The sequence below is a fragment of the Microcebus murinus genome, chromosome 27, assembly GCF_040939455.1.
Source record: "Microcebus murinus isolate Inina chromosome 27, M.murinus_Inina_mat1.0, whole genome shotgun sequence".
NCBI lineage: Eukaryota > Metazoa > Chordata > Mammalia > Primates > Cheirogaleidae > Microcebus > Microcebus murinus.
This window is the reverse complement of record NC_134130.1, coordinates 12129595-12156824: the sequence shown is the minus strand read 5'-3', so window position 1 is coordinate 12156824 and position 27230 is coordinate 12129595. Positions and strand designations below refer to the sequence as shown.

The following is a 27230-nucleotide window of genomic DNA, read 5'->3' as shown; positions in this document are numbered from 1 at the left end:
AGAGATTGTTTTCTTTGCTGAGCCAGTTTTCAGAGGGGGTCGCAAGACCAGGTGAGTCAGTTCCTTGGCCTGGGCCACTGGTCTGGGTGGGTTATCCATTTCACTGCAGGGCCTGAAAGGTATCTCAAAAACTAGCCTTAGGGTTATCTGTGGGAGCAAGGAAGAAAGCTAAGAATCTTTATGACCATTAGCTGTGTGACTCCTGAGTCTTGAGCAATTATAGGAAAGAAGGCTGGGGAACAATGGCTGGTTATATGTGTGTATTTCCCCTACCACAGTTCCCACCTTTCAACCCTTTATTAATTCACAAAAGGGGGTTTCACCACATCACCTGGAGAGCTTGTTTCAGAAATAAATAATTTGAGGCCCCACTTTAGATCTCCTGAATCATGACTTGGATTTTAACAGAATCTCTATGAAATTTGTCTTCACATTAAACATTCTTTGTAACCTAAAGTTTAAAGTCCAGGTGAATTCTGTTTCTTTTAATGTTTTCCTTTAGTATTCATTGATCTGGTCTTAACTACTTTTATGCACCATATCATACCAATCTCATTAAACCCATTCTTAAACCCATTTTTCAGTAAGTTTTAGAATAGTAAGAGGTATTCAAGATCATTTAATTTGACAGCCTCGCCTGGGAGGTGAAGAAAATTTGGCACAGAGAAATTAAATGACTTGGCCTATGTTACAAAGGCTACTGATTAGGAAATCCATAGATGCATGCCATAGTCATTTTTATTTTTCCTCTTATTATAAGTCATTTAAAATATTATTTTCATAATTTAAACTACTTGAAATGTGAGTTAACTGAAAAGACAGTCTTAGGTTACCAAATATGGTATATACCCAAAAACAAAATTTTAAATATTCATTGACGATTATTTTAATGATCTAATCTAAATATTTTAATAACACTAAGATTTCAAATTAGTTTATAATTTGTATAATTAAATGATGAGGAAGTTGAATATTAAACAATGGAAATGAAAGGGTCTACCATGTCTTATTACTGCTTATTAAGTACTCAAACTGTATTCATGAGCTCCTGAGAGACCAGGTGCTTTGTAACTAGAAATTAAAACAAAATTATTTGGGATTGTTTAGTTCTTTATTCTGAGTTGCTTGGGATCTGGGGCTGTGTGTTATGCTTTTCTGAATTCCCAGGACAATTGAGCTCTAATTCAGGTCTTGGTATTTTAGATCCACATTGACTTCATTTCATCACCTATATTTCTGTTATTGCACATAAGTAGCAAGTACTAGATCTTTATCTGTCAATCTAGTGGGAGAATTGCATAACCATCTCCAGAGGCTGCTTAATAAAAATTCAGATTCCAGGGTCTCTTCAGCAGACAGGCTGTTGTAGAGTCTGGGGCAAAAGAAACCCAAGAATCTGAATTTCTAGTAAGCATCTGAGGTAATTTTTCTGGACACAAAAATCTGAGAATCACTCACTACATTAGGTAAGCAAATTCTTGTTTGAAATAGTTACATTTAATCACCATCATCAAGCATTAACTGAGTACATAGTATATATAAGGTATTGAGTGCAGTGTCTGTTGATATTCATATTATCCTATTTTCCTTTCCTCTCTATATTGTTTTTATCTTACCTTCCCATCTGATGATTGCAAAGAAACTCCCCATTTGGCCTGAGCTAGCTATCACTGATAAGCAAATAGGGTTGAGTTTCTCATTACAGCTTACCACCTGTACTATAGATGTCTGAGAAGAGATAACTGCAGCTACTTGTAGTGTAGATGAAATGGTAAGTGCAGCTAGCTTGGAATGCTACAACATCAACCACAACATTCTTTCTGACCTCTCCTTCAATAGGAGGTCTTTTTGCTTTTTTATGTATTTATTTATTTTTTTGAGACAGAGTCTTACTCTGTTGCCCGGGCACAGCAACCTCAAACTCCTGAGCTTGAGCAATCCTTCTGCCTCAGCTTCCTAAGTAGCTGGGATGAGCCACCATGCCCGGCTAATTTTTTCTTTATATATTTTTAGTTGTCCAGCTAATTTCTTTCTATTTTCAGTAGAGATGAGGTCTTGCTCTTGCTCAGGCTGGTCTCGAACTCCTGACCTCGAGCAATCCTCCTGCCTCGGCCTCCCAGAATGCTAGGATTACAGACGCGAGCCACTACACCCAGCTAGGAGGAGTTCTTTTCTTATCCACTTGGCACTCTTCAAAGTCTCAGGTGCAAAATGAGTTTTTTGAATGGTAATTGTTAATGATGTATTCCTTTTAATATTTCATGTGTATAAAGAAAGGCCTGTCTATGTAATACTTCTAGAGATTTCTATCAATCTTATTATCCATGAAGTGATATTATAGTATAAGGTATGTAATATTAATAGAATATTTTTTATCATGCCCTTTCAAATGATTATAGTAGACAAAACAATATTTTAAAATCAAAAGTGATTTAGAAATTTTGACCAAAACCTTTTGACAGGGTGCTTTGGATTAACATATTTTTTTATTTCATCATATTATGGGGGTACAAATATTGTTAAGGTTACATATATAGCCCTTGCCACCCCTACCCCCCAACCCATCGAGTCAGAGCTTCAAGAGTGTCCATCCTCCAGGTGGTGCCTATCACACTCATTATGTAAATATAAACCCATCCCCTCCTCCCCCTCCCACCTGCCTGACACCAGATAAAAGGTTTTGGGTTGGTTTTTTTTTTGACATTTTGGTTACATTTTATATCTTTGCCTCTCCCTAAGAAGGATTAGAGGTATGCCCTTACCCACCCCCCCACCCCCACCCACCACAATGCTCACCACATTCCTAAGATGTGGGTCTACACCCCAATCACTGGTGAACACTACCACCATTTTAGCAACATAGTTTTAATTAGTCAGTACCAATTTGATGGTGAGTACATGAGGAGACCATTTTCCTTATCTTGTGTCGCCTCACTATGGATAATAGGCTTAAGCTTAATCCAGGATAGTATAAGCGGTGCTAGCTCACTGTTGTTTCTTAGAATTGAGTAATATCCCATTGTGAACATATACCAAATTTTTATTATCCACTCGTGAATTAATGGGCACTTGGGTTGTTTCCATGTCCTTGCAATCGTGAATTGTGCTGCCATAAACATTTGGGTGCAGATGTCTTTGTAATACAATGTCTTGTGCTCTTTTGGGTAGATGCCTAACAGTGCTATTGCTGGGTCGAATGGTATTTCTGTTTCTAGCTGTTTGAGGTATCTCCAAATTCTTTTCCACAAAGGTTGCACTAATTTGTAGTCCCAAAAGTGTTCCTGTCTCTCCACATCCTCGCCAGAATTTGTTGTTTTGGGATTTCTTGATACAGGCCATTCTCACTGTGGTTAGGTGGTATCTCATTGTGGTTTTGATTTGCATTTTTCTAATGATTAGAGATGTTGAACTTTTTTTTATATGTTTGCAGGCCATTATTCTGCCTTTTTTGGAGAAGTTTCTGTTCATTTCCGTTGCCCATTTCTTGATGGGGTTGATTTTTTCTTGTTAATTCTTTTGAGTTCCAGATAGATTCTTGTTATTAGACCTATATCAGAAGTATAGAGAGCAAATATTTTCTCCCATTCTGTGGGTTGTCTATTTGCTCTAATGATAGTTTGGGATTAACATATTTTATTCAATTTGTGAAATGGAACCAAGTTTTTTCCCTTGGCAATCAACATTTTTCAGTTTTATTTCTGCAGTTAAGCTGTGCACTTCCATACAAATAAATATATTTCTTCAATTTTTCTGAAAGAAACAAAACCATTGATTTAGTAAATTGGTGGATTTAAAATATCTAGGGTTACCTATCTTTAATAACGGCTGACAACCAACCTAAGTTTTTCTCCCAGTGTAAGATTTTCACCCAGATTGTAGTCTTAATTAATTAAAGCTGCTAGACAATTTTTCTTTTGGAGGTGAGAGTATTAACCAACAACAGGTGGCTTTAGTTTTCTAACTTATCTCTTCTCCTCACACCTCAAAACAAGATGTTCCCATTCTACAATGTAATTTTAGGGGATTCCTTGCTTTTAGTGGTTTACTTGCAAATAGCCAGTCATAAATAACTTCAGAACACCAGGTATCGCCTAGAGATGAAAGATAAATGCTTAAAATGTGGGCTATTTTGTAGCAATAAAGCTGAGTTTTCCCTTAGTATGCCCATAGTTACAATGTTTTTTCTTTGTTTTAACCTTTTTTTCCTTTCTCTTCATATAATGGAATAAAAGTGTATAAATTTACTAGACATTAGATCTTTGTCAGATTTTACTTTTTCTAAGTATTATCAGAGTAAAAATGTTTTTGGTTACATGGATCACTCTTGTAATGCTTAAGTCAGGGTTATAAGTGTGCCCATCACCCAGATAGTATTCACTGTACCTGTTAGGTAGGTTTTCTCCCATCCCCTCCTCCCTAGTCCCCTCTTACTTGATTTCCACTGAGTTTTACTTCTGTTTGTGCATGTGTGTGCTCCTCAGTTAGTTCCAATTTAATAGTGAGTATATGTGGTGTTTGTTTTCCCATTTTTTAGATACTTTACTTAGGATAATCATCTTCAGTTCCATCTAAATTGTTGCAAAAGGCATTAAGTCTTCCTTCATCATGGCTGAGTAGTATTCCATTTTATTAATCCACTCATGAATTGATGGTGATTTGGGTTTATTCCACATCTTTGCAATTGTGAAGTGTACAGGTATCTTTGATAAACTGACTCCTTTCCTTTGGGTAAATACTCAGTAGTGGGATTACTGGATCAAATGGTGGGTCTTTGAGGAACCTCCATGCTGTTTTCCATAGAGGTTATATTAATTTGCAGTCCCACCATCAGGGTGTAAGTGTTCCTTTTCCCTGTATCCACACCAGCGTCTATTGTTTTTGGACTTTTTAATTAAAGCCATTCTGCCTGGGGTAAGGTGATATCTCATTTTGGTTTTAATTTGCATTTCCCTGATGATTAGTGACATTGAGCGTTTTTCATATGTTCATTGCCCATTTGTCTTCTCTTGAGAAGCTTCTGTTCATGTGTTTTGCCCACTTTTTAATGGTGTTGTTTGATTTTTTTCTTGCTGATTTGTTTGAGTTCTTTGTAGATTCTGGTTATTAGCTCTTTGTCAGATGTATAGCTTGTGAATATTTTCTCCCCTTCTGTAGGTTGTCTAATTCACTCTATTGATTATTTCTCAAATTTTTATCCTCTCAGCCTTATTATCTGTAAAATGTGGACAACTGTTCTTGCCTTTGTAAGATCTCAATAAAAACTGAGATAATGCTTATAAAGCCTGTAATGTGGGAAAGGCACTTAGTGATTAAAAACAGCTGCTGTTTATTGACAGTAGTATGTTAGGAGACAGGGTCAGACTATAGGATGATGCACTTGTCCCAGTTTGCCCAAGACTTGCCCAGTTTTAGCACTGAAAGTGTCACATCATGGGAACTCCCCTCAATCCTAGGAAAACCACAGGATGGTTGTCACTCTGGTGCTGTCAACAGAGACTCAAAATACAGTGGCTTAGAAAAGGTAGTTCGAGCATAAGCGAGCAGGGCCAGTATTCTGGTCCCACAGTTTGGGGACCCTGGTGTCTTTGTTGTTCCACCTTTCCTGGTTTATTCATCAGCCTGTGTGGGCCAGGTGTTAATCATTACCACGTCCTCATTCCAGCCTTCAGGAAGGTGAACAGTGAACCTCCAAGGGCATAAGTTAGAAGTTACACACAGCATTTCTGCTTCCCTCTCATTTATTAGAACTTACGAGTAAAACTAGCTGTTAGAGAGGTTGAGAAAAGTTGTCTTTCATTTATTCGGCTATGAGCCAAAGAAAAGGAGAGGAATCTCTTTCTGGGTGAGAGGAGGGCAGAGGCCACAGCTGTTTCTCATGTGCCCATGCACGGCCTCCCACAAGTTCTTTCACAGTCTTGTAATTATTATTATTGATTATAATGGTAATTCTCTTGGTCATTTATAACATTGCTATGAATGTGTTAGTTATCTAACAACATGGAAAAACACCTTGAATTCAAGGAAAAGCTGTAACGAAATCTAGCTTTGACTTGTTATTTTCTTTCTCTACTGCAATACCTATTAGCCCAGAAATTGTTTCTGTAGTCAAGGTGTGCATGTAACTTCAGTGCCTCAGGCAAACACTTTTGATTTATAATTTTGTTCAGAGATAAAGCAATTGATATAATTAGGAGGTTCATTCATTTGAAATTAAATGAAGAAAATGGGGCTGTTAGTGGAGGTGCATGTGGTCCATCTACATATCCTGGTCCAGGCTCACAGTTGCAGTCAGTCACTCAGTAAATATTTATTGAGCACTTAGAACATGGTTAGGCAATGGTAATAAAACAGTTACCAAAATTTACTAAAATCCCCACATTAGTGGAGCTTAGGTTATACTAGGGGAATACAGAAAACTAGATTTCTAAAATAAAATTTATTTAAAAGCTCTAGTAATGATGCCCAATCAGTATTTATCTTGCTGGATTTAGATTTATTTATGTTTTATATTGCTGCATGGCATTTTCCAAGGCTTACTTATAGAAGATGTTTGAAGTGAGATGAAGTTTCTCTAACAATATTTGATATAGTACCAAATTTGACCTCTGATGACAATTATGAAAGGTATATTTGCTCATGTTATTGTAGTCCACATAATAGGGAAACTTAATGTTTCCCTATGTTAGGGAAACTTAAAAATAGTGAAAACCTCATCCATTCAGCTAGACAGACCACATAATTCCCTTTGGACTAAATCATCCCCTTCAGTTTTTTAAATGGCCCAATTCGCCATATACAGACATAATTTTACATTTCTCATTAGCCCTTATTTTGTTTCTCCTTTACTGTGAAAACATTTTTGATTTATTCTTTTTTAATGACTGACTATGAATTGCTGAGCTTCTGGGATGGTAGATTATCAAAATCATTCATACTAGTTTATATTTTATGTGCTTGTCATTTTATTCCTATGTGGCTCATCCTCATAAATACTTTCCAGTTCAGGATTATTAATGATCTGATCTTAACCAGGAAAAACCAGAGAAATGATTCTGTCAAGTGGTGGCCAAAGGTGGCGCCCCCCTTTTTGGTTATATTGGGATATTCCTGTATTAAATTTCAGCATATGTGAATCATTGATATCTACTCACAGAAGCTAATCTAATTTCTTTTTCCAGGACTCTAAGGGTTTAAAACTCTTCCTTTGGGCCAGGTATGGTGGCTCATGCCTGTAATCCTAGCACTCTGGGAGGCCGAGACAGGAGAATCACTTGAGGGTCAGGAGTTCGAGACCAGCCTGAGCAAGGGCAAGACCCCGTCTCAACAAAAAATAGAAAACTTAGCCGAGCGTGGCGGTGCATGCCTGTAGTCCCAGCTACCCAGAGGCTGAGACAGGAAGATGGCTTGAACCCAGGAGTTTGAGGTTGCAGTGGGCTACGATGATGCCACTGCACTCAAGCCAGGGCAACAGAGGGAGACACTGTCTCAAAAAACGAAATCGACCAACTAAACAAACAAAAACCTCTCTTCCTTTGGCCTTGGAGGAATCACTTTTACATTTGTGTGTTGTGCATGTGCAACATTTAAGTAAAGTACCACTCTAAACTCCTCGTATTCTTGTTATTTTGCCCAAATTAATTCACACTTAAATGCCAAATGACTTCCCTATGGTGAGGGGACACACCTATTAAAATTTTCTTGGTTTCTTGTCATGAATACAGGCATAGGAATAGTTTTTAATATAAAGAAAGGGTGGATTAATGTGTAAAAATGAATTTGTGTAGATTCTTGGAGTTTTGTATTTTCTTCAAGTTTTGGCAGTGAAGTACAGTAAAATAGTAGCAGCCTCCAAGCAGCCAAGAGAGAATTCAGTCGAAGAGGGCATCAGTACTGTCTAGTGTTAAAGAGAAGTCCAGTCAGATAAGGGTTGGAAAAAGTACATTTGCATGAATGTTGGGAAGTTTTAGTGCCCTTAATGAGGGTTCAGGCAGAGTTGTGGTGATGTCGAAGGTTGACTGTAATCATTTGGGGAGTGTGTGGAAACCAGCAATAGAGACTGATGTTTTAAGATGTTTAACTCCAAAGGGAGAGCTGGAGTAAGGCTCCCGCTCAAGGGGGCTCACCAGCTGAACGGGTGTGCTACAAAAATTATATACTTTTGGTAGAAACCTTCAGAAATCCAGAAAAAATATCAGCAGGAAAAGGAAGTCCCTCAAGTTGACAATCCTAATTTACTACTGATACTTACTACTGGTTGATATTTACTTTGTTATCATTATAATCATTTTATATATACATATGTATATATTATATACATAATTTGCTTTTTATTTTCTTAGTATTAAGGTACAGGTATTTTCTCTTATTAAAATTATTTTTAAAACATGATTTTTGATTGTTATATGGTAATATTCCGTTGTAAAATACACTATAATTAATTTGATTAATCTTCACCTGCTGGACTCTTAGTTGTTTCTGCCTGTTTGCTGTTGGAAATTTATGCAGTGAATATGTTTGTACATGTGTGTTGGTATTTGTGATTTGGAGTAGTTTCATGAATGTAGAATAATGTTCCAGTTGTATTTTAGAACATTTGCACCAATTTACATTTTCACCAGCTACTTAAGACTATGTTATGCCTTTGCAAGGGCTGAGCATTATCATTAAAAATAACATCCTTGCCACGTGTATAAAAGAAAAAACTAATTTGTTCATTTGTTTAATCATGGCAGCTGTAGCCCTGCCAATACCTTGTTTTCTCCTACCAGTACTCAGAACTATTATGTATTTATTCCTTTTTATATTTTATTTATTTATTTGTTTGTTTGAGACAGGGTTTTAACTCTGTCACCCAGTCTGCAGGTGCAGTGGCGTGATCACAGCTCACTGCAGCTTTGAGCTCTTGGGCTTAAGGGATCCCCCCGCCTCAGTGTCCTGAGTAGCTGGGACTATAGGTGCATGCCACTGCACCTGTCCAACTTTTTATCTTTTTGTAGAGACAAGGTTTTCCAGTGTGGCCTCAAATAATCCTCTTGCCTTGGTCTCCAAAAGTGCTAGGACCATAGGCATGATCATTCATGCACACCTCTATTTTGTATTCTTTACTCAAATTTCCAACAGGGCTTTGAGAGGAAAGGAATGGAACCATGCTTGTTCAATCTGCCATTTTGAATTGGAAACCATGCTCCAGGTGTTTTAAACATTTCAAAAATATTTAATGATTATGTAACCAAATCTAATATTTGTAAAGGTGATTTTTTTCTTTGCTTTATACCTAATTTTTTTCTCTTTCCAGATAATTACTTAAAGCTCAATACCTTTAATGGCTTTATTTAGAAAACATTCAGCACTATGCTATTTGATTTACTTTGGAGAAAGTCTGAGGTGAAAAAATGTAGTGATTTTATTTTTCAAATACAGAGCAAATTTTTAACACTGAATATTGAATAAGTTGTTTCTTCCTCATCTATTTGTGGCACTTCCTTCATTCCATATTATGTTTATATTTATTCAAGGAATTCTTATAGGCTTCCTTCTCTGCAGTATTGATTTGATTTCTTGGGCTAGTTCCATAGTTTCCAATTACTGTGCCTTCAATATATGTTTTTTAAAAAAATATTTACATGGATATACTAAATTATTACTGTTTCTTTATCAAAAATGTATTCCTTCTTGTGTGTATACTATTCTAAGTGAATGTGATTATAATCTGATTTAAATTTCAAACAAAAAAAAACATCCAGTGGGATTGTAAAAAAATTTTTCAAACTACTTATAATATGGGGAGGACTGACATTTTTAGAATATTGTCTTTCATTAAAATAAAATAGTATTTCTATACATTTAGAAATCATTATTATGTATATATCTAGAGAGGAAGTCTGGCCGTACTTCTTAGTATAGCCAACAAATATCCTATTTTGGTAATTTAAAAGGTATGTTATATACTTTATTGTTATTGTGAATGAGATACTTTTTCATCATATCTTACTTTAAAACAATATTTTTTATTTTTATTTCATAGAAGTGGCACATGCCCATTGTGGATTACTTTGTAAATACCCAATGGGAAAAAGTTAAAATTCCTTATAATTCATGCTATCCAGAGAAATATGTTATTATTTTGGTTTACTGCTCCTATGTATGTATACCTGTATATCTGTTTTGCAAAGTGGTACATGTTATATATAGTGTTTAGTTATCCTAATTTTTAGTCAATAATAAATCTTGAATGTCTTCCTATGCCATATTCTTTTTACAAGATTATTTTAGTGGCTGCATTGTATCAATGAATGACAACTTAACAAATCCCCAGTTACTGGTAATTTAACATATCTTTAGAGTTTGCAATTAGTAACAATCCTTTCCTGTACTGATGAATTCAGGAGAATGCTTATGGAAGTTAAATATCTATTATGTGTGTTATAGGTTGTTTTTCTAGGATATCATTTGCCATTGTATTTGTTTGTGGTGCATCGATTCATCCATATATTTTATTTTTATTGCCTAGTTTATTTTATTAAGGTTTTTTTAGGTTTCTTTAAATATAACTAGTATAATGAACTATTATAATAACATAATTATATTAAAATATAAGCTAACTATATTATCTAATTATAATAAATCATATAATAAAGCTAAAATAACTACATAATAAAGTATAAGATAAATTTTATGGGATGCTTGCATAAAAACCTTATTTGAAATTTTTTTTTTTTTTTTTGAGACAGAGTCTCGCTTTCTTGCCTAGGCTAGAGTGAGTGCCGTAGCGTCAGCCTAGCTCATATCAACCTCAAACTGCTGGGCTCCAGCAATCCTGCTGCCTCAGCCTCCTGAGTAGCTGGGACTACAGGCATGCACCACCATGCCCGGCTCATTTTTTCTATATATATTAGTTTGGCCAATTAATTTCTTTCTATTTATTGTAGAGATAGGGTCTCCCTCTTGCTCAGGCTGGTTTCGAACTCCTGACCTGGAGCAATCTGCCCGCCTCAGCCTCCCAGAGTGCTAGGATTACAGGCATGAGCCACTGTGCCTGGACTGAAAAAAATTAATAAACTTTATTTTTTAGAACAGTTCTGAGTTCACAGTCAAATTGAACAAAATGTACAGATATTTCCCATTTACTCCCTGCTCCCACAAGAACAACCTGCCCCAGAGTGGTACATTTATTACAATCAATGAGTCTACACTGACACATCATTATCACTCAAATCACATAGTTTATAATAGGGTTCATTCATGGTGCTGTATGTTTAATGGGTTTGGACAAATATATAATCATATGCATCCATCATTATAGTATCATACGGAGTGGTTTCACTGTCCTAAAACTCCTCTGTGCTTTACCTATTCATCTTTCCTTCACTTCTAACCCCTGGCAACCACTAATCTTTTTGCAGCCTCTCATATTTTTGCCTTTTCCAGACTTATTCATTTAACTGGAATCAGACAGCATGAAACTTTTCAGATTGGATTCTTTGACTTAGTAATATACATTTAAGATTTCTCCATGTCTTTTCACGGCTTGAGAGCTCATTTCTTCTTTTAGAGCTGAATACTATTCCATTGATTAAAGCTTTTGGGGTGTGAGAGTGTGTGTGTGTATGTATGTGTGTGTGGTAACCAAGAATCATTTAACCTTATTAGTTTGCCTTAATTTTAGCTGATTCATCAGAGTTTTCCAGGAAGGAAATCTTAGTATCCTCAGTAAATCTTAATTTTGTTTACTGCCTTCTAGTCTTTACACCTCATTTATTTCCTTACATTTAGGTTGAAGATCGAGAATTATGTTAAATAATAAAATCAATAAGGGAATTCCTAAGTTGTCACCAACCTTCTGGGTTTGAAAACCATTGGCAAGAGTGGATTCATGATTTTGTTGATTGCTTGGATGGTGTTGCACTTAGAATCTCAGCCAACCCTATCATAGTGTCACCCTGTGAGAAACTGTGAACAAAGGACACCCACTGTCTTCTCGACTAGACCCAAAAATGCAGTGGGGAGAGCAGTTGTCTACCACTGACCCATTATTAAGTGTATCTTGTCAAATAGGCAAGCAGTGGGCCATCAATGCTGGAATGTCTGTTTCTGCATAAATCTTATCCCTGGAATACATACCACGTCCATGTAAAATCCCTAATTTTTTCTTCTTCAGCATTGTAAGAAAGCAACATTGGAGAGCCACATAGGTGTGGTAGTACAGTAGAATAAAATATTGGAAGGTTTTTTCCAAGATTGGTGACTTAATTTTCTTCCTTCATTAACCTTGTAATTATAGAGTAAACTTTGCTATAGAAACAGTGTCTTCTCCAAATTTATTTTTAAAGCCCTTGTAATATAATTCAGGCAGCATTTAACTATATGTTTATAATGTGCATTACTTTTATTGATTCTTAATGGTATTACTTCAGTTTATCTAGAAATACTTTGAAACTTGGAGTGGGAGAGGAAAAATGCATCTGGTATATATATTTTATAGTTCAGTCTTGATGTTGGTAGAAATCATTATTTGTCTGCTATTAATCTTTTTAGGTTGCTTAAAATATTTGAATGTTGAGAAGGTATTGTTGCAACTACATTTAGGTGGTAGAATATGTACAAATAGGACGGTTAATATATGATAATGAGTAAAAGTAGGTAATGAGTTGGATGTATAAATAAATCTATTTTGAGTTGTTTCTTGAAATAAAAGTGCCCAGTGGGCTGGGGGCTGTTTATATACTATAGGGTTACCACATAATGACTTTATTAAACATACTTTGTTAACATGAAGCGGTAGGAGTATTATTAGCCTTCAAGTGTACAGCCGTCATCTGATTTGCCATTTGCACCTGAGTTACAGGTATAACATAGCAAGTATGATCTTGGAGACAGTGATTCATCAGTCTCTCTTTCAATAAGCATTTACTGAGATACATTTAACCCTCTTGAACTTTTCTATTAAAGGCTTCTCTTCTAGGTTATGCCCTGAAACGCATTAGCAAATTGATACAAATTACATAAATATTGACTGCCACTATAATTATGGTATTTAGGTAAAGGGAAAATACATGTTAAAGATTATTTTTCCTCTGGAAAAAAATCTTTTCTACAGAACTACTGAAGTACCACTTAGAGAATTATTTGCTAAAAAAATCTTTCTTTGGTATACCTTAGTAATAACTGGAAATGTAACTGCTGAAATAAAATGATTTAAATGAGAGACACACATGTTGATATACCTGGAAATCAGAAATCTTGAATCTTCTTCCTAGGATTAACATTGACATTCAATTAGAAGATAAACAGATGTTTCATAGATATTTCCTAGATATTATTCAAATAAAAGATATTATTTGTCCTTCAACCTTATAGAAATTTTATTTCCAGTTTTTAAAAATGTAGTTTACTGATACAGTTATATGGTCTGAAACAGATCCATTTTAAATATATTTCAGTTTATATCAACTTTGCTTGCAATTCTATACTTAAGTGACTGATCTTTCAAAAGTAAAGAGGTAATTACAACAAATATTAGGATAATTTTAAAAGTGATTTTTTTTTTTTAGACAAAGTATTAGGTCATCATATATTTTGGAACAAAACCTTTTGGTTGTTGTGAATGGTCAGCATTGTATTCTGTTTTAAGTTGTTTTCTGGTTGTCATTACAGCTATGAAGTCTTACACTTCTTGTTTCATGCTCCTGTGGAGTGCTGTTGGGATAGCGAAGGCTGCCAAAATCATCATCGTGCCGCCAATTATGTTTGAAAGCCATATATACATTTTCAAGACGCTAGCCTCAGCCTTGCATGAGAGAGGCCACCACACAGTGTTCCTCCTCTCAGAAGGCAGAGACATCACCCCATCTAATCATTACAGCCTCCAGCGCTACCCAGGGATCTTTAACAGTACCACCTCGGATGCTTTCCTGCAGTCCAAAATGCGGAATATTTTCTCTGGGAGATTGACAGCAGTCGAACTGTTTGACATACTGGATCACTATACTAAGAACTGTGACATGATGGTTGGCAACCATGCCCTGATTCAGAGCCTGAAGAAAGAAAAGTTTGACCTGCTGCTGGTGGACCCTAATGATATGTGTGGATTTGTGATAGCTCATGTTTTGGGGGTTAAATATGCTGTATTTTCAACTGGCCTTTGGTATCCTGCTGAAGTGGGAGCCCCTGCTCCATTAGCGTACGTCCCAGAGTTTAACTCACTCCTCACAGACCGCATGACCTTGCTGCAAAGGATGAAAAATACTGGCGTTTACCTCATTTCCAGATTAGGGGTCAGCTTTCTGGTTCTTCCCAAATACGAAAGGATAATGCAGAAGCACAACCTGCTGCCGGAGAAGTCCATGTATGATTTGGTTCACGGGTCCAGCCTGTGGATGCTGTGTACTGACGTGGCACTGGAGTTTCCAAGACCCACTCTGCCTAACGTTGTTTATGTAGGAGGAATCCTAACCAAGCCGGCCAGCCCACTACCAGAAGTAAGGTTTGCTGAACTCCTTAGTCATTTTTTTTAACTATGAGGGTCAATTTCGATTTTTGGAAGAGATAAGATTGGTTATTGGTTGATAACTAATAGTACTCTCAAAAGTAACGAGGACACAGAGCCCACCAAGGGTCCTTTATTTGTGGATTTGCCACTTCCCTGGAACACATTCTTGCTTTGAATGAGCATTTCTGTAATACTAAAAGGCCACTTTCCCATATGGTCTATAGACTGGGTGGGAAGTAGATTTTTGATTAAGCAATAATAACTATAGTATATGAGAATATAGTTAGAAGGCTAGTTTTAATGAGTGTGATTTTGCTTTTAATTAAACACCATCCCCTATATTCTATCCCAAATAGCAAAATCACAGATATCTATGTTTAGGTTAAGTTCAGTGAACTCAAATAACTATAAACCAAGTAAATAGAGGTTCTTCTCTGGGAAGTCATAACTACTAGGAAGTTAATGTCCAACAATGAAAATGAAGTAGTAACTTCCATCAAAGTAGGATGTCAGCTAGTTTAGTAAGCAATGTAATTTAGTAAGCAAATGCAATTGCTCTAGGGAGAGCGTGTCCTGTTGCAGTTTCATTTTAAAGATGGAATTAATGACCCTTTAAGAAAATCTGTCTGTTCTCTAGGTCAAATCTAAATTTTTTTGCAGGTTAAGCTGTCAGTGAATCCCTTAGTGTTCTGTTCTCTATCCCAGGTTTTTGTTTTTTGAATGAGGAATCTCAAACTAGCAGAAGTCATACATGTATCTATTACCGTAGTGGGTTTTCTACCCTCAGGTTAATATTTGCAGTGTAACCTCAACATCTGATGCCATTTACCAAGAAGCTTAGGGCTCGTTGTAGGATTTTCTCTATTCAAACCATTTTTGTTGTTACCTCTGAAATTAGCCACTCAGAACAAATCTGCTACATTGTTCATTTCTAGCTCTGACAGTACATACTAAAAATTCTGTCAAGGCCTTGATGAAGAGTAAATCCAGATTTTCTCACGTAGATATCAATTGAGAACAATCATGGGGTTGACTTTTCTCATGAGGCAATAAGGTGATTGGAAATATATGTTCATAGACTTTTCTAATACAGACATTAGATTTATATTTAAGAAATAATGACCTGATGTATGCCAAGTGGCATGGAAACAGAACTGGCCAGATTGATGGCCTGTACACCTGTAGCATTTCAGATAGACGCTAGAGGCTGTAAGGGCACAATTGTTCTCTCTGACATCAACTGTAATGGATAGGGATTAGTCTCAGATTATCTCAGCCATTCATGAATTTATCGAAGCTCATTGTGAGTTCTTAAATATTCTCTTCCTGAGTCACCTTGTAATATATTACTCTCCTTCCTAAAGGTAGCTACAATCAGATTTTAGAAGCAGCTTCTAAAAGATTTGGTAAGCCAGTCTGTCTTTACCTTCTTTGAGTCATTTATAATATTATATAAATCAGTTTTGTTCTCTCCAAGTCTTCATCTGTTCCCAACTGTAGCACTGCCCTTCCACCAGCTTCGCTTGTTTTTTGAGTGCTGTATTTCTTGTTCATTCGAGTGATTGAAGCAGGAGTCAATGATGAAAAGGAATGTTCTGATTGCCTTTTCTTTCCCTCCAGTTCCTGTACGTTTTTCTTGAGTTACAGCAACTTGAATGACACAGTCTAAGTATAGAGTAATATTTCATACCTTTTTTTCCTATCCTGTCCCCTGCAATAAGATGCATAGTATGTAAGAATTTTTTTTCCTATAATCCAAACTTTCTCCCATGGATCCCTCTGCCCACTGATGTCCTAACTATTTTATTTAACATCTTTAAAAACATATTTTTAATGGTTTTTGGAGCTCCACATAAGGTGTTACTCAGAATGTTTACTGATTTGCCATAATCTATTCTTTGACAGTGGCTTAACCTTCTTTCTGGGGTTTCCTATTTGTTTTTTTCTCTTTGAGCTTTCTGTAGTGATTATTTTGCAAGTATGCTTTTTATTTGCAACAATTGCTTTGTGCCAGTTGGGTCACACACACACATGGCATGTGCACGTGTTATATATAATATCTGGACATAGGTAAGTACATTATTATCATTGAACATCTGTTAGATTATAAGAGTGAAAGGCTATTTTCATTTCAGTGTGCCATTTATAGTTCTTGAATAGGGGGTATTTTGAAGAATTATAATGCCTTATTCTTTTAGATATTCCTTACTCTGGTGAAGTTTTATATGATCAGGAACACATGTGTTCCTATCGAGATTTTTCTAGTAGATTTATCTGAAATAATAAACTATACTTTATGGTTTGAAAATTTATTGAGTTTCTCAAATGCCTGTATTACAAACAGGGCATGGTTGTGATACTAAAACAGGGAGCCCAGCAAGTAGCTGCTTAGAACACATGATTCACTAATAACAGCTTAATTGTTAATTGTCTTGGTATCTTACATTAGAATGGATTAAGTTTTCCAGATGTCTGGAAGTGGGATTTGAATTTCACAATTTGGGATGAAAGAAATAAAGAAAAGACATTTTTAGAAGTTTTCATAATGTTTGAGTCTACAGAAACTTTATAGAGAACATCTAGTTCAGCTCAATTCATTTTATTGATTATTTCCATTAAAATACGTAACATAGACATAGCGAATAGTCCATTCATTTCTCACATAGTAGATACAAAGACCTCATCCAAGGCCACACAGATAGTATGTGGCAAAGCCAGATGTAATGTAGATTGTTTTGCTATTGATTAGGCATTTTGTCAAGATGTCTTGCATCTCTTGTCACTCATTTTAGTCATTTATACACTTAAAATTGTGCACAATACCACATAGATACTGAAAGCTCCAACTTTAGCATTATATATTTTATCCATGTAGCAGGAACACTTGTACCCTCCAATATTTTGAAATAAAAAATTTTTTAAAGGAGGAATAAAATATATGCAAATAAATCAAAAAGCAAATAAAACCACAGTGGTCTCTCAATCTTATTTATTTGACATCTCAAAGATTGTGGGGGCTTAATATGAGAGTCACATGAAATCAGATGGACTCTAAAATGCTTTAGAGATTCAGTAATAGAAATCAGCCCAAATTCAGATGCTTTTGATTACAATGTAGAGTGAACACAGTGTGTGCCTTGATAATAGAATCATTTTAAAATTCGTGTTATAAATGGACTCTTCTCATACTATGTGGCTGCCTAGAAGGGCGGGTCTGAAAAGGTGTGATTAAGGGGAAGAGGTTCGAGGTGGATCATATCCATATAGTGGCTTATCTTCTCTGTCATTGCAGGCCGATAGAGAACATGGATACAAATTTTTTAAAAAATTGTTACTTTGGTCTAGAAGGAGGTCTGTAAACAGGTCCTTATTTGAATAGGTCCTTTAGATAGTAAATGTGAGTGAAATAGTGACATCTAAAAGGAGTGATTGTAGTTTTTAGTAATTTTATTAGATGATAGTAACAATAATACCACCACTGAATAGTACATATTTACTTAAGAAGTTTGTTAATTATTAAAATTAAATGTTTCAGGGGGTAATTTTTAGGTCATTTCCCATTGACCAAAATGATCTGGCCTACCAGGTAGTTGATCTCTGACACTTTTTGGCTTCGACTGTGCTGAACTCTGCTAGCACCTAACAAATTGTACCTTAACTATTGTTTTTTTTTTTTTTTTTTTTTTTTATGGCTCTCTTGCTGACCAGAATGTGGGTGCCATAAAGTGTGGATACCCTACTTATAGTACCCTGAGTGTCTGAAAAATGGTTGGCACTAGATAAATGTTTAATATTAAATTACCTGCATCAAATAGAAATAGTTGTCAAAAAATAGGTGCTTCAGCTAGTGCAACAATGTTGTTAATATCACCATTATCTGTTTATTCCAAGTGTATGTCTGCATAACATCCCAGACATTAAGCAACCAAAAACCCGAGGCTAAGTTATTTTAATGAATTAGAAGTAGCTACTCTAATGTTGTTGATATTGAGAAATGGAGATGAGCATACATTACCCAACTGATGAGCTACAACGGTCTCTACTCTGTTCCAAGTATGCACATAGATGGGGATGGTAGTGAAAGTCAGGCCAGCTTCTGCTGCCTTGAAAGGTGTTTGGAGGCAGTGTGGCCCTAATTTGGTGTACCTTAGGCATGCTTTATTGCCACACTAGGAGTATTAAGGGCATCCTCATTTCACCAGCTGTAGAGACATATTTTTAATTTAGGGAAACATAGTCATGGGGAGAGATACAGATAAGAGATAAACAGAGATAAGAAAGAGCATGGGAACAAGGACAAGATCATGAGATAGTCACTGTTTGTCATTTTGTCATTTGCCAGGATTCTCTCACAGAGGAAGGTCTTGGCAACAATGAGAGATTGAGCAACAGATTCATTAGGTTCACCACTTTTTAGCAGGTCAGGTTATGGGGGAAAAAATGAAACCAAGAAACAAAACAATGGCTTTCCATATTCAGTATTCATTGATTCACATAGAAGCCATTACTTATTAGTACATAGGATGATTGAAAACTGATTTCAGGATTGATGAATGAAATATCTAGACTGGGATATGGAACCAATGTCCTTGGAGCTAAAAAGCTGGATCCAGTGTTGTAGCAGATGTGGAAAATGAAGGCCATTTTAATAATGTGTTACATTTCTAAGTTATATTATCTCATGAAATTTACAGCTGGAGTTGGAGTTATAACCATTATACCACATTGATTAAAATGCCAGTTTTTTTCCATGAAACAGAAGCACCAATGTCTAAAACTTTCCTGTCCAAGTCTATGTTGTTCATGACCCATGAAGTGGAAAGGTGCATGTTGATGTTTCATTATTTTAGAGCACAAACTCATACGATGAAAAAATAAAATAAATAAAATGCCAGTGTTTAAATTTTTACACTCAAAGCATATATTCTATACAGTTGGTTTCTTATTCTGGATACCATCATTTACAAATAGTCTTTATGGAATGTCTTCATCTGTATAATAATACTATGGTATGTTGTTAGCTATGTGGAGATCAGAAAATTGAGGACTATAATGTTTGGAAGAGGCTAGTAATTTAATTCTAGCTACTAATTCTGAGCTTAGATATTTGCTACAACATGACAGTTGGGCAGAAATGATAGATTCTCTGTGGGAACTCATTTATGTAAAATGCTCTTGCAGATATTTGTGCAAAAGTTTTATAGGTTGAACATGTATTTTGTCTTTATTTTGTAGCGAGAAACCAGATTACCTTGTTAAGTGAATCTATCCAGGAAGTTAACTCAGACACTGTAACTCAGCCATCAATAACTTATTGTTCAGTTTACTGAGAACGATAATTTTCTAAGCAGCATTGTTGTTTTAAACAGCTTATTAGTAGCTTCTGTAAGCATTATGGGCTTAGAAGGATTATCCAGATATGATAGGAGAACCAAATATACAAATAGATTCAAACAAACTTGTTTATAATTGGCATTGCGGGACCTGACTTGATTTTTAATCCTCCCCCCACTGCCTGCACTGTTAAGTCTTTAAAGTATACCCTAGAGAATTGCTCATTCCTCAGTGTTTTTTAGATCAGAGTCCCGTGATGTTCTTGTTCATACATGATTGTGGGCCACGTAATAGGTCTAGGATGGGCCCAATGACAAGTTTTCTGGTGATGCTGATACTGTTGGTCAGAGGACTGTCCACTCTTTGACAACCATTGATTTAAACTCAAATGGTCCATGTGATCCATACATTGTAATTGCATATGTTATATATTTTGTATGAGAAACATTTTTTTCTGATAATTACATATTTTCTCTATTTTAGAAAATTATTTTCAGTATAAATGTACCAAAATAAATGTGTGTGTATATAGATTTCAAGAACTAGAAAAATCTTGGATTTCATTATGTATCTCTACAGCTCATTACCTTATAGTTCCTTTTTGTGAAATTAAGATGATGCTATGGAATTATGAACTCTTGCTTTAAAATACAGATCTAAATAGATGGTCCATGTGCGACCATGTTTGTAATAGGTCAGGACCTTAGAACTAATATCTTTCAGCCCTTCCCCGTTTTCATTCACCGGCAACATTTGCCTTTGGCTTTTTGTCAAGGTATGTTTTTTGTAAAGCAGCATTTATTGCTATTTGTAGGAACCACTTTAGTAGGATATTCAAGAATTCTGATTCTGTCACTATAAATATAGTCGGTTAATTAGTTCATTAACAGAGCATTCATTCTAGAAAGTGCTGTGAGAGATAAAAATGCTATGAGATACGAGAGAGAAAGAGAGATGGACAGGCATGTCTTCTTTTTTCCTAAAATGTTTGTCTGCTTCAGAGGAGACTTCATAGGAAAGTGGTCATTTACTTACAGTGACAGTATTTCATACGGGTGGCTTTTGACAGGCTGGTTTTTCAGTAGAGTTACAGTGTTCAAATGGAAGAGGGAAAGGTTAATGCCACGGTGTGCATATTATTTTCCTTTGATTTTCTTCTGCTCTTTTTTTCTCCTCTATATATAATATAGTAAAAATAAACTTATTGAATATAACAACTACTTAATAAATATCTGTTGAATTGAATTATTTTGTACTGAATTAGATTTAGAGAAAAAGGTCTTTTATAGCTATAAAAGGTCTTTTTCTCTAAATCTAATTCAGTACAAAATAATTCATTTGCATAGATAGTTGAAAATATGAAATATTTCATAGCAGTTGAAAATATTTCATTTGCATAGATATTTGAGAAAAACACTAGGTTCTAAAACATTTTAAATCTTTCAGAAAGAAAGAGGAAACAAAACTCTTTGAGAGCAGATTATCTCAGGTCAGTCAACTTTTATTTTCTATCCATTTTCATACCTAGCACTGTAGCATTCTGCATATTATGGACCTTAATGTATATGTTTTAAATTTATTAATTTCAAGTTTAAAAGCTGATGCACTTACCCAGTTTATTTTGCAAAAATAAGATAAAGTTGTTGTTACACTGTAAATTTCCAGACCTTTAATCAGTGAAAAGCAACTCAAGTGTCTTGATAAATATTATTAAACCCTTTAGGCTAACTAAATTCCCTGACTACCCTTTTCAGACCATGGAGAGGAACAGCTGAACCAGCTTGACATTTTCTTTTTCACTGTGAATTCTTTTAGAACTTTTTCACATGTGACAGGGAGAAGTTTTGCAAACCAGAAGGAGATGGCAACTCATACAAAGGCGAGAGAACCATTTTGTTATATATTTAATGCAGATTTATTGGATGCCTGATAGGTACCAGGCACTGAGCTAGCAGTGTTCAGTGCAAGACATAGTTTCTTTGTTCAATGCTGCTTCTAGTATAATGGGAGAAATATTAAAGGTGTAAACAAGTTAATAAGATGCATAATTTCAGTGCTGAAGTGCCGTGGGGGGGGAAAAAACACCAGGTTGCAGTGATAGAGAACAAGGAGACTTCTCAGGTGATCAGAGTAGTACCTCCTGAGAAGGTGGAGCCAGCCAATGGAGGGGACACTCCAGGCAACAAATACCCATCATGAAGTGGGAAGGACCTTGCACTTTGAAGACCTGAGAAAGTTCAGTGGGGCTGAAGAGCTGGTGGCCTGGGGCCAGTGCAGAGTGGCTCAGGTGAGTTTGGAGAGGTGAGCAGGGATCCCATCATGCAAGGCCTTGGGCACTGGAAAGGGTTTGGATTTCCTTTGAGGCTTTAGATGGGCTTTAAATGGTTGGATCTGCTTTTGGAAAGGATTGCTGTGGTGGTTTTGTGGAGGAAGTAAGAGAGAAAGAGAGGAGACAGGATCAGTTGGGTGAATGTTGCAGTAGCTCAGAGGTGAGTTGGTGGCAGTGAGATGGTGAGAAGACGATTCCAAATATATTTGGGAGATAGAATTGACAAGGGTGGAGTTGAACCAATTTTCCTGCTTAAGCAACTGGTGGATAGCATTTCTTTCATGGGAAAGACTAAGGGATGAACAGGTTTTTGAGGGAAAATACATTGTTTGGTTTGAGGCATATTGAATTTGAGAAACCTCTGGATATATGAGTGCAGATGTCAAATTAACATTTGAATATGTTAGCGTGGAATTGATAGGAAAGGTTGAGCCTGGTTGTTCAGATATGGGAGTTGTCTTCCAAGAGAGCCTATTAAAGCCATGGAAAGAAACAAGTGAAATTAGGTAACAGAGAGGAGTAGAGGCCCCAACAAATCCACTGTTTAGAGACTGGATAAAGAAAGACTCTTCAAGAGTTCTGAGATGTCATGACCCAACAAAGGATAAACAGACAGATTGGGGTTTTAGGTCCACCTGTTATCATTGCTGCTGAATCAGATGTTTCCTTGTTTGAGTTGGGTACATATACCCTTGTCATATGTCATTTGAACAATTTTAGTTGTTGCTAAGTAGATAAATAGCAATAAAAGACCAAATTCATATTCTCCTTTAATAGTCCACTTACATTTGTGGCGTCAGACCATTGGCAAAGTTGACAGAGCACTCACTGGGAGCCAGGCGAATACATGGTCCTTGGGAAGATCACTTTATCTTTATCACACAATTGTGGGTAGGTCAGTGGTGGGGCTTGGACTGGCTTTTAAAGTTTCTTCCACTTCAGTGATGGTGTGAAAGAGAACATTTTGAACACCATATGAACATTAAAGTACAGACTCCTCTTAAAACATTCTCATTTCTCATGCAGTTATGTTGGCAAAACCAAAGTCAGACCTCTGATAGTTCATAAAGGTGAAGTCTTGCAAAGGATGACAAGGGAGAGGCATGGAAAAGGATCAGTTTTATAATTTATGTACTAGTGAAGCTTAGATTTTCTAGTAAAACCATAAGCAATAATTAGAAATAGCATTAAGACAAGTAATACCTGTTGTATAAAAAACTAATTATTAAAAATTCAAGCCATCATTTCATTTTATTTTGTACAGTACAGAAAGTGCATTTTCCCCCAGAGAATATACTAAATTACCATTTTTATTGATAGATTTTTTTCCCCTTCAACTGTAATTTTATTAAATAAAAACACATCAGGGCATATACACAATTTGGTTTCTTTTTAAAAAATGATATCTTTCAGCTTTTTGTGATAGAGAACTTGTGAATAAAATTTTGTGAAATGTTTCTCTAAAAGGCAAAAACTGGAATTATAGGAAAATACTTCAAGCCTTTCTTTGCACATCTTATTTCATGTTGGTAAAGTTCAATTTTTTAAAAATTATAAAATTTTTAACTTTATTTCAATTACATTTTAAGTAACTTGCTTTGTGAATAAAATTTCAAATGAGGCTTGTTTACTAGATCTTAACAGATTTAGAGTAGAAATTTATGCTGATGTGTAATTTGGTCAGTTTTCTGTTATGAAGATAGAAAAGTCTCCATTGTTTTCAGCTATTTAGAAGTGTTAGATGTTATGAAGAAGAATGTTAGGTAAAGATATGTACAACTTATTTCCAATTGAATGCAAAAAGTTCATTTTTCAAAACACATATGGGCTTCTGATAATGTTTTAAGATGATATAATTTATCTCTCTGGACTTGCTTAGTAATAAATTGTAAGTCTTTTTAAATTACAGTTTAATGGAAATCATATGTAATATATTCTATGTGTGATTTCAGCTGAATAAGGTACTTAGGCTAGGCTTATTTTCTATCTAGTCCACAAAGCTTTTCAACAGAGATGACAGATACTACATAGCTATTAGCTTTGTTCACATATTGTATATAATCAGTGTTTATATTGATAACCTTACTTCTTTCAGCTGAATAGAGCCTCCAGCGTTTTATATCCAGTATTTGAGTACTTCTTTTATTCTCTTTTAAAAGTCAGTATTAGGCACTACTGGTTCCTACCAGCTGAAGCCTTACACAGCTGTGTATTTAGCATTTAATCATGCTAAGAATTGCTAATTAGAAAATCAGACAGGACAAAGCGTACCCAGTGGAGTTGATACAATACCATTTTTGTTTGAGAAACATAAATAAATAATCTTTACGCATCAGTGGTTTCATTAATAAGCATTTGTAATGAGTATGTAAAGCAGGCAATCTTTAAAAAATGTTTTAATCTGCTCGGAATAATATGTATCAATATCATCTTTTCAGAGGATTCCATAATCTCTTTAAACTATGGCTAGCCTTGGCTAAGATTATTAAGTCTCTTATTTGGCCCTTCAAATTCTGTTTTTCGCTTCTCCTCTATTCTGCTCTGTTTCAGCAGATGGCCCCCTGCCCCCACCCAATGTTCCCTGATCTCCCCTCTCTACTTCCTTTCACAGCTTTGAACCCAGTGGCCAGGAACTACCATCCTGCCTAATGCTCCAAAATCCCTTTCTTTTTTAAAAATTAAAATCACCTTGTTTCTAAACCTCTGATGCAGTTAGCTGTAGTGAAGAATAAGGACAAAGAAATTCGTTCACTGCTGTGTGTTAATGGCTGACAGCAATTTAACATATTACCTTTCCAGGTGTAGTAAATATTTTATGCTGAAATCCGAGGTCTAGTGATGGTAAGGCACAAGTCAGAAGAATCAATAGCAGAGTTAATTAGTCTGGTTAGTAAAGGCAGAGAGGGGATGGTTCCAGAAGATTGGAAGGCACTCTCCGGGCATCTCTGATACCAGTTTTTATTGCCCACTCATATGGGGGATACTCTGAAAGGCTTTTTCCAAGGAAGGTGGCAGCATTTGGTGGCCCCAGATCTCACAATTATTGTGATTTCAGAGGTAATAGCAAATGTTACTGTGCCTGATATGGTGCTTAAAAAATTGACTTTCTCTTATAAAATTGACTTTCCCTTTTCTAGTTTGAGACTAAAATTGGCCAGACACGTGGCACGTTGAGGAGTTAAGATGTGCAGAAAATATTTAAATGCATTTAAAATGTTTAAACCATACAGATTTTGTTGCAGGTGTGTCCTTGTTTAAATACACAGTTTGAGAAGTAATGAAGTTATGATTGTCATGTTTACATTCAGTAAGTACAAACTTAGTTTTAGCCTTTGTAGACTAGCACAGGTATCAGAAGAGTGCTGGGCATCAAGGGATCAGAATTTGAGTCTCCTGTCTGCTGCTCACTGGCTTTACCATCATGGAATTTGTCACATGAACTTTCCAGATGCAGCTTTCTTATTTGTAAAAGGAGAGAAATATTAGTATTTTTTAACATATCAAAATATTTATTGAAAATCAATCAGGTTATTAATATGTATAAGTATCTATAAATTACAGAGCATTATTTTGAAAGTGATGGATTTATTGCAGAATTCATAGGAACTATACATTATTAACTAAAATATAGCACATTTACTAAGATGAGCTGCATTTTTAAAAGAACATTTAGTGGAAAACCAAAGATCTGAAGTTTTGGTGCCATTTCTCCTGCTAATTCCAATAATAAACAGGATTTTTCTGAAAGTCCCATTCATTTGGATGTCACCCAAGACCTAGTAACTAGTCAAAAAGACATTTGAGAGGCCAAAATAAATGCCAAGATGGCCAGGAACTAACCTTCATATACTGGACTTGAAATAGCTAACCTTAAGTTGTCTTTACTCAAAGTTAATTTACTCCAACTATAAACCTTCTAAACAGCTTGGTTATTTTATTTCAAAGCCCGTGGAGATTAAAACAGCAAATAAATTTTTGAGGTTAGCATGCTGAAAGCAGTGAAAACTCACAATTTAATCTGACAGAAAAGGGAGGAGACCCTTCGGGAATAACTATTAACAGAATATAAGTAACTCAAAAGGCATAGCCCTCTTGGGAGATTGAGTGTCATAGAATTGAAGACATGACTCTACCAGAATGCCACAAAACATGATTAAGTTCCTATGTTATACATGCTCTGTGTAATCAAGGAACAGAACACCTTTTACAGGGACTTCAGTCAACAGTAGGCCTTAGCTGTCATGCAAACTGAAAGTCCCATAATGATGAGGTTCGTAACAGGCTTCAGATAAATGTATTTGTACTTAGGTTAAGAGATCCCAAACTGCTTCATCAGGATAGGGCCAGTTTATTCATTTGTAAAATGAAGAGTTTGGGATAAAGTAAACTTTAGAATATAGGCTAACATATATAAATTCATATTTTCCTGCTAGATTAATATACATTGTAACCTCTGGCAGATTTCTTAAAATTGATTTTTATCATGGAATATATATGTATAAAATGTCTTGCTTTCTTAAAAACAGCAAAAAGAAAAATGCCCTTTTATTTATCATTGTGATGAGATCAGAAAACACTTGGAACATTTTAAATAATTTATTCATTTAAATCCAGTGACTGTGTTAGCTCCTGAGAACACAGAATTTAGCAAAAGAGACTTGATTTTTTTTTTCTCTCAAGAAACTTAAGTCTGATGAGAGAGATAAACATTAAACTATGAATCATATTATTAATAGTTGATATTTAGAAGTGCTAGGAAGGGGATTAAGGCCTGGGAGCAAGAAACAGGGTCCTTTGCAAGCTCTTCACATGATGGTCTTAAGGATGTTCCACTGATTTTTCTATCCCTGACTTCTGGATCTGAGCTAAGGAAATTCACTAGGTAAGACCACCACCTCATAACAAGACCCTTTGGGTAACTAAAGCTCTTTGAAAGGAATATTAAGGAAAACTCCAGGTCAGGTGAATTTTAGGGACATTCATCTGTCTTCCCTCCCTCTTTCTTTTCCTTGCTTTCTCCATTCTTTCCATACTAATTTCTTGTAGGTCACCATGTGTGAGACACTGTACACTCTCTCA

The 27230-nt window shown here is 35.6% G+C and overlaps 1 protein-coding gene across 3 annotated transcripts in view; it reads left to right on the top strand.

The window, feature by feature from the left end:
• The window catches only part of UGT8 (UDP glycosyltransferase 8), a 73995-nt gene that overhangs the window by 14017 nt on the left and 32748 nt on the right, over nt 1-27230 (top strand). For all 3 annotated transcript variants that reach the window (XM_012779794.3, XM_075998367.1, XM_012779793.2), the window contains exon 2: nt 13654-14477. In XM_012779794.3, the coding sequence (XP_012635248.1) occupies nt 13656-14477 (822 nt within the window). In that variant the 5' untranslated portion in view covers nt 13654-13655. The remainder of the gene's footprint in view (nt 1-13653; nt 14478-27230) is intronic.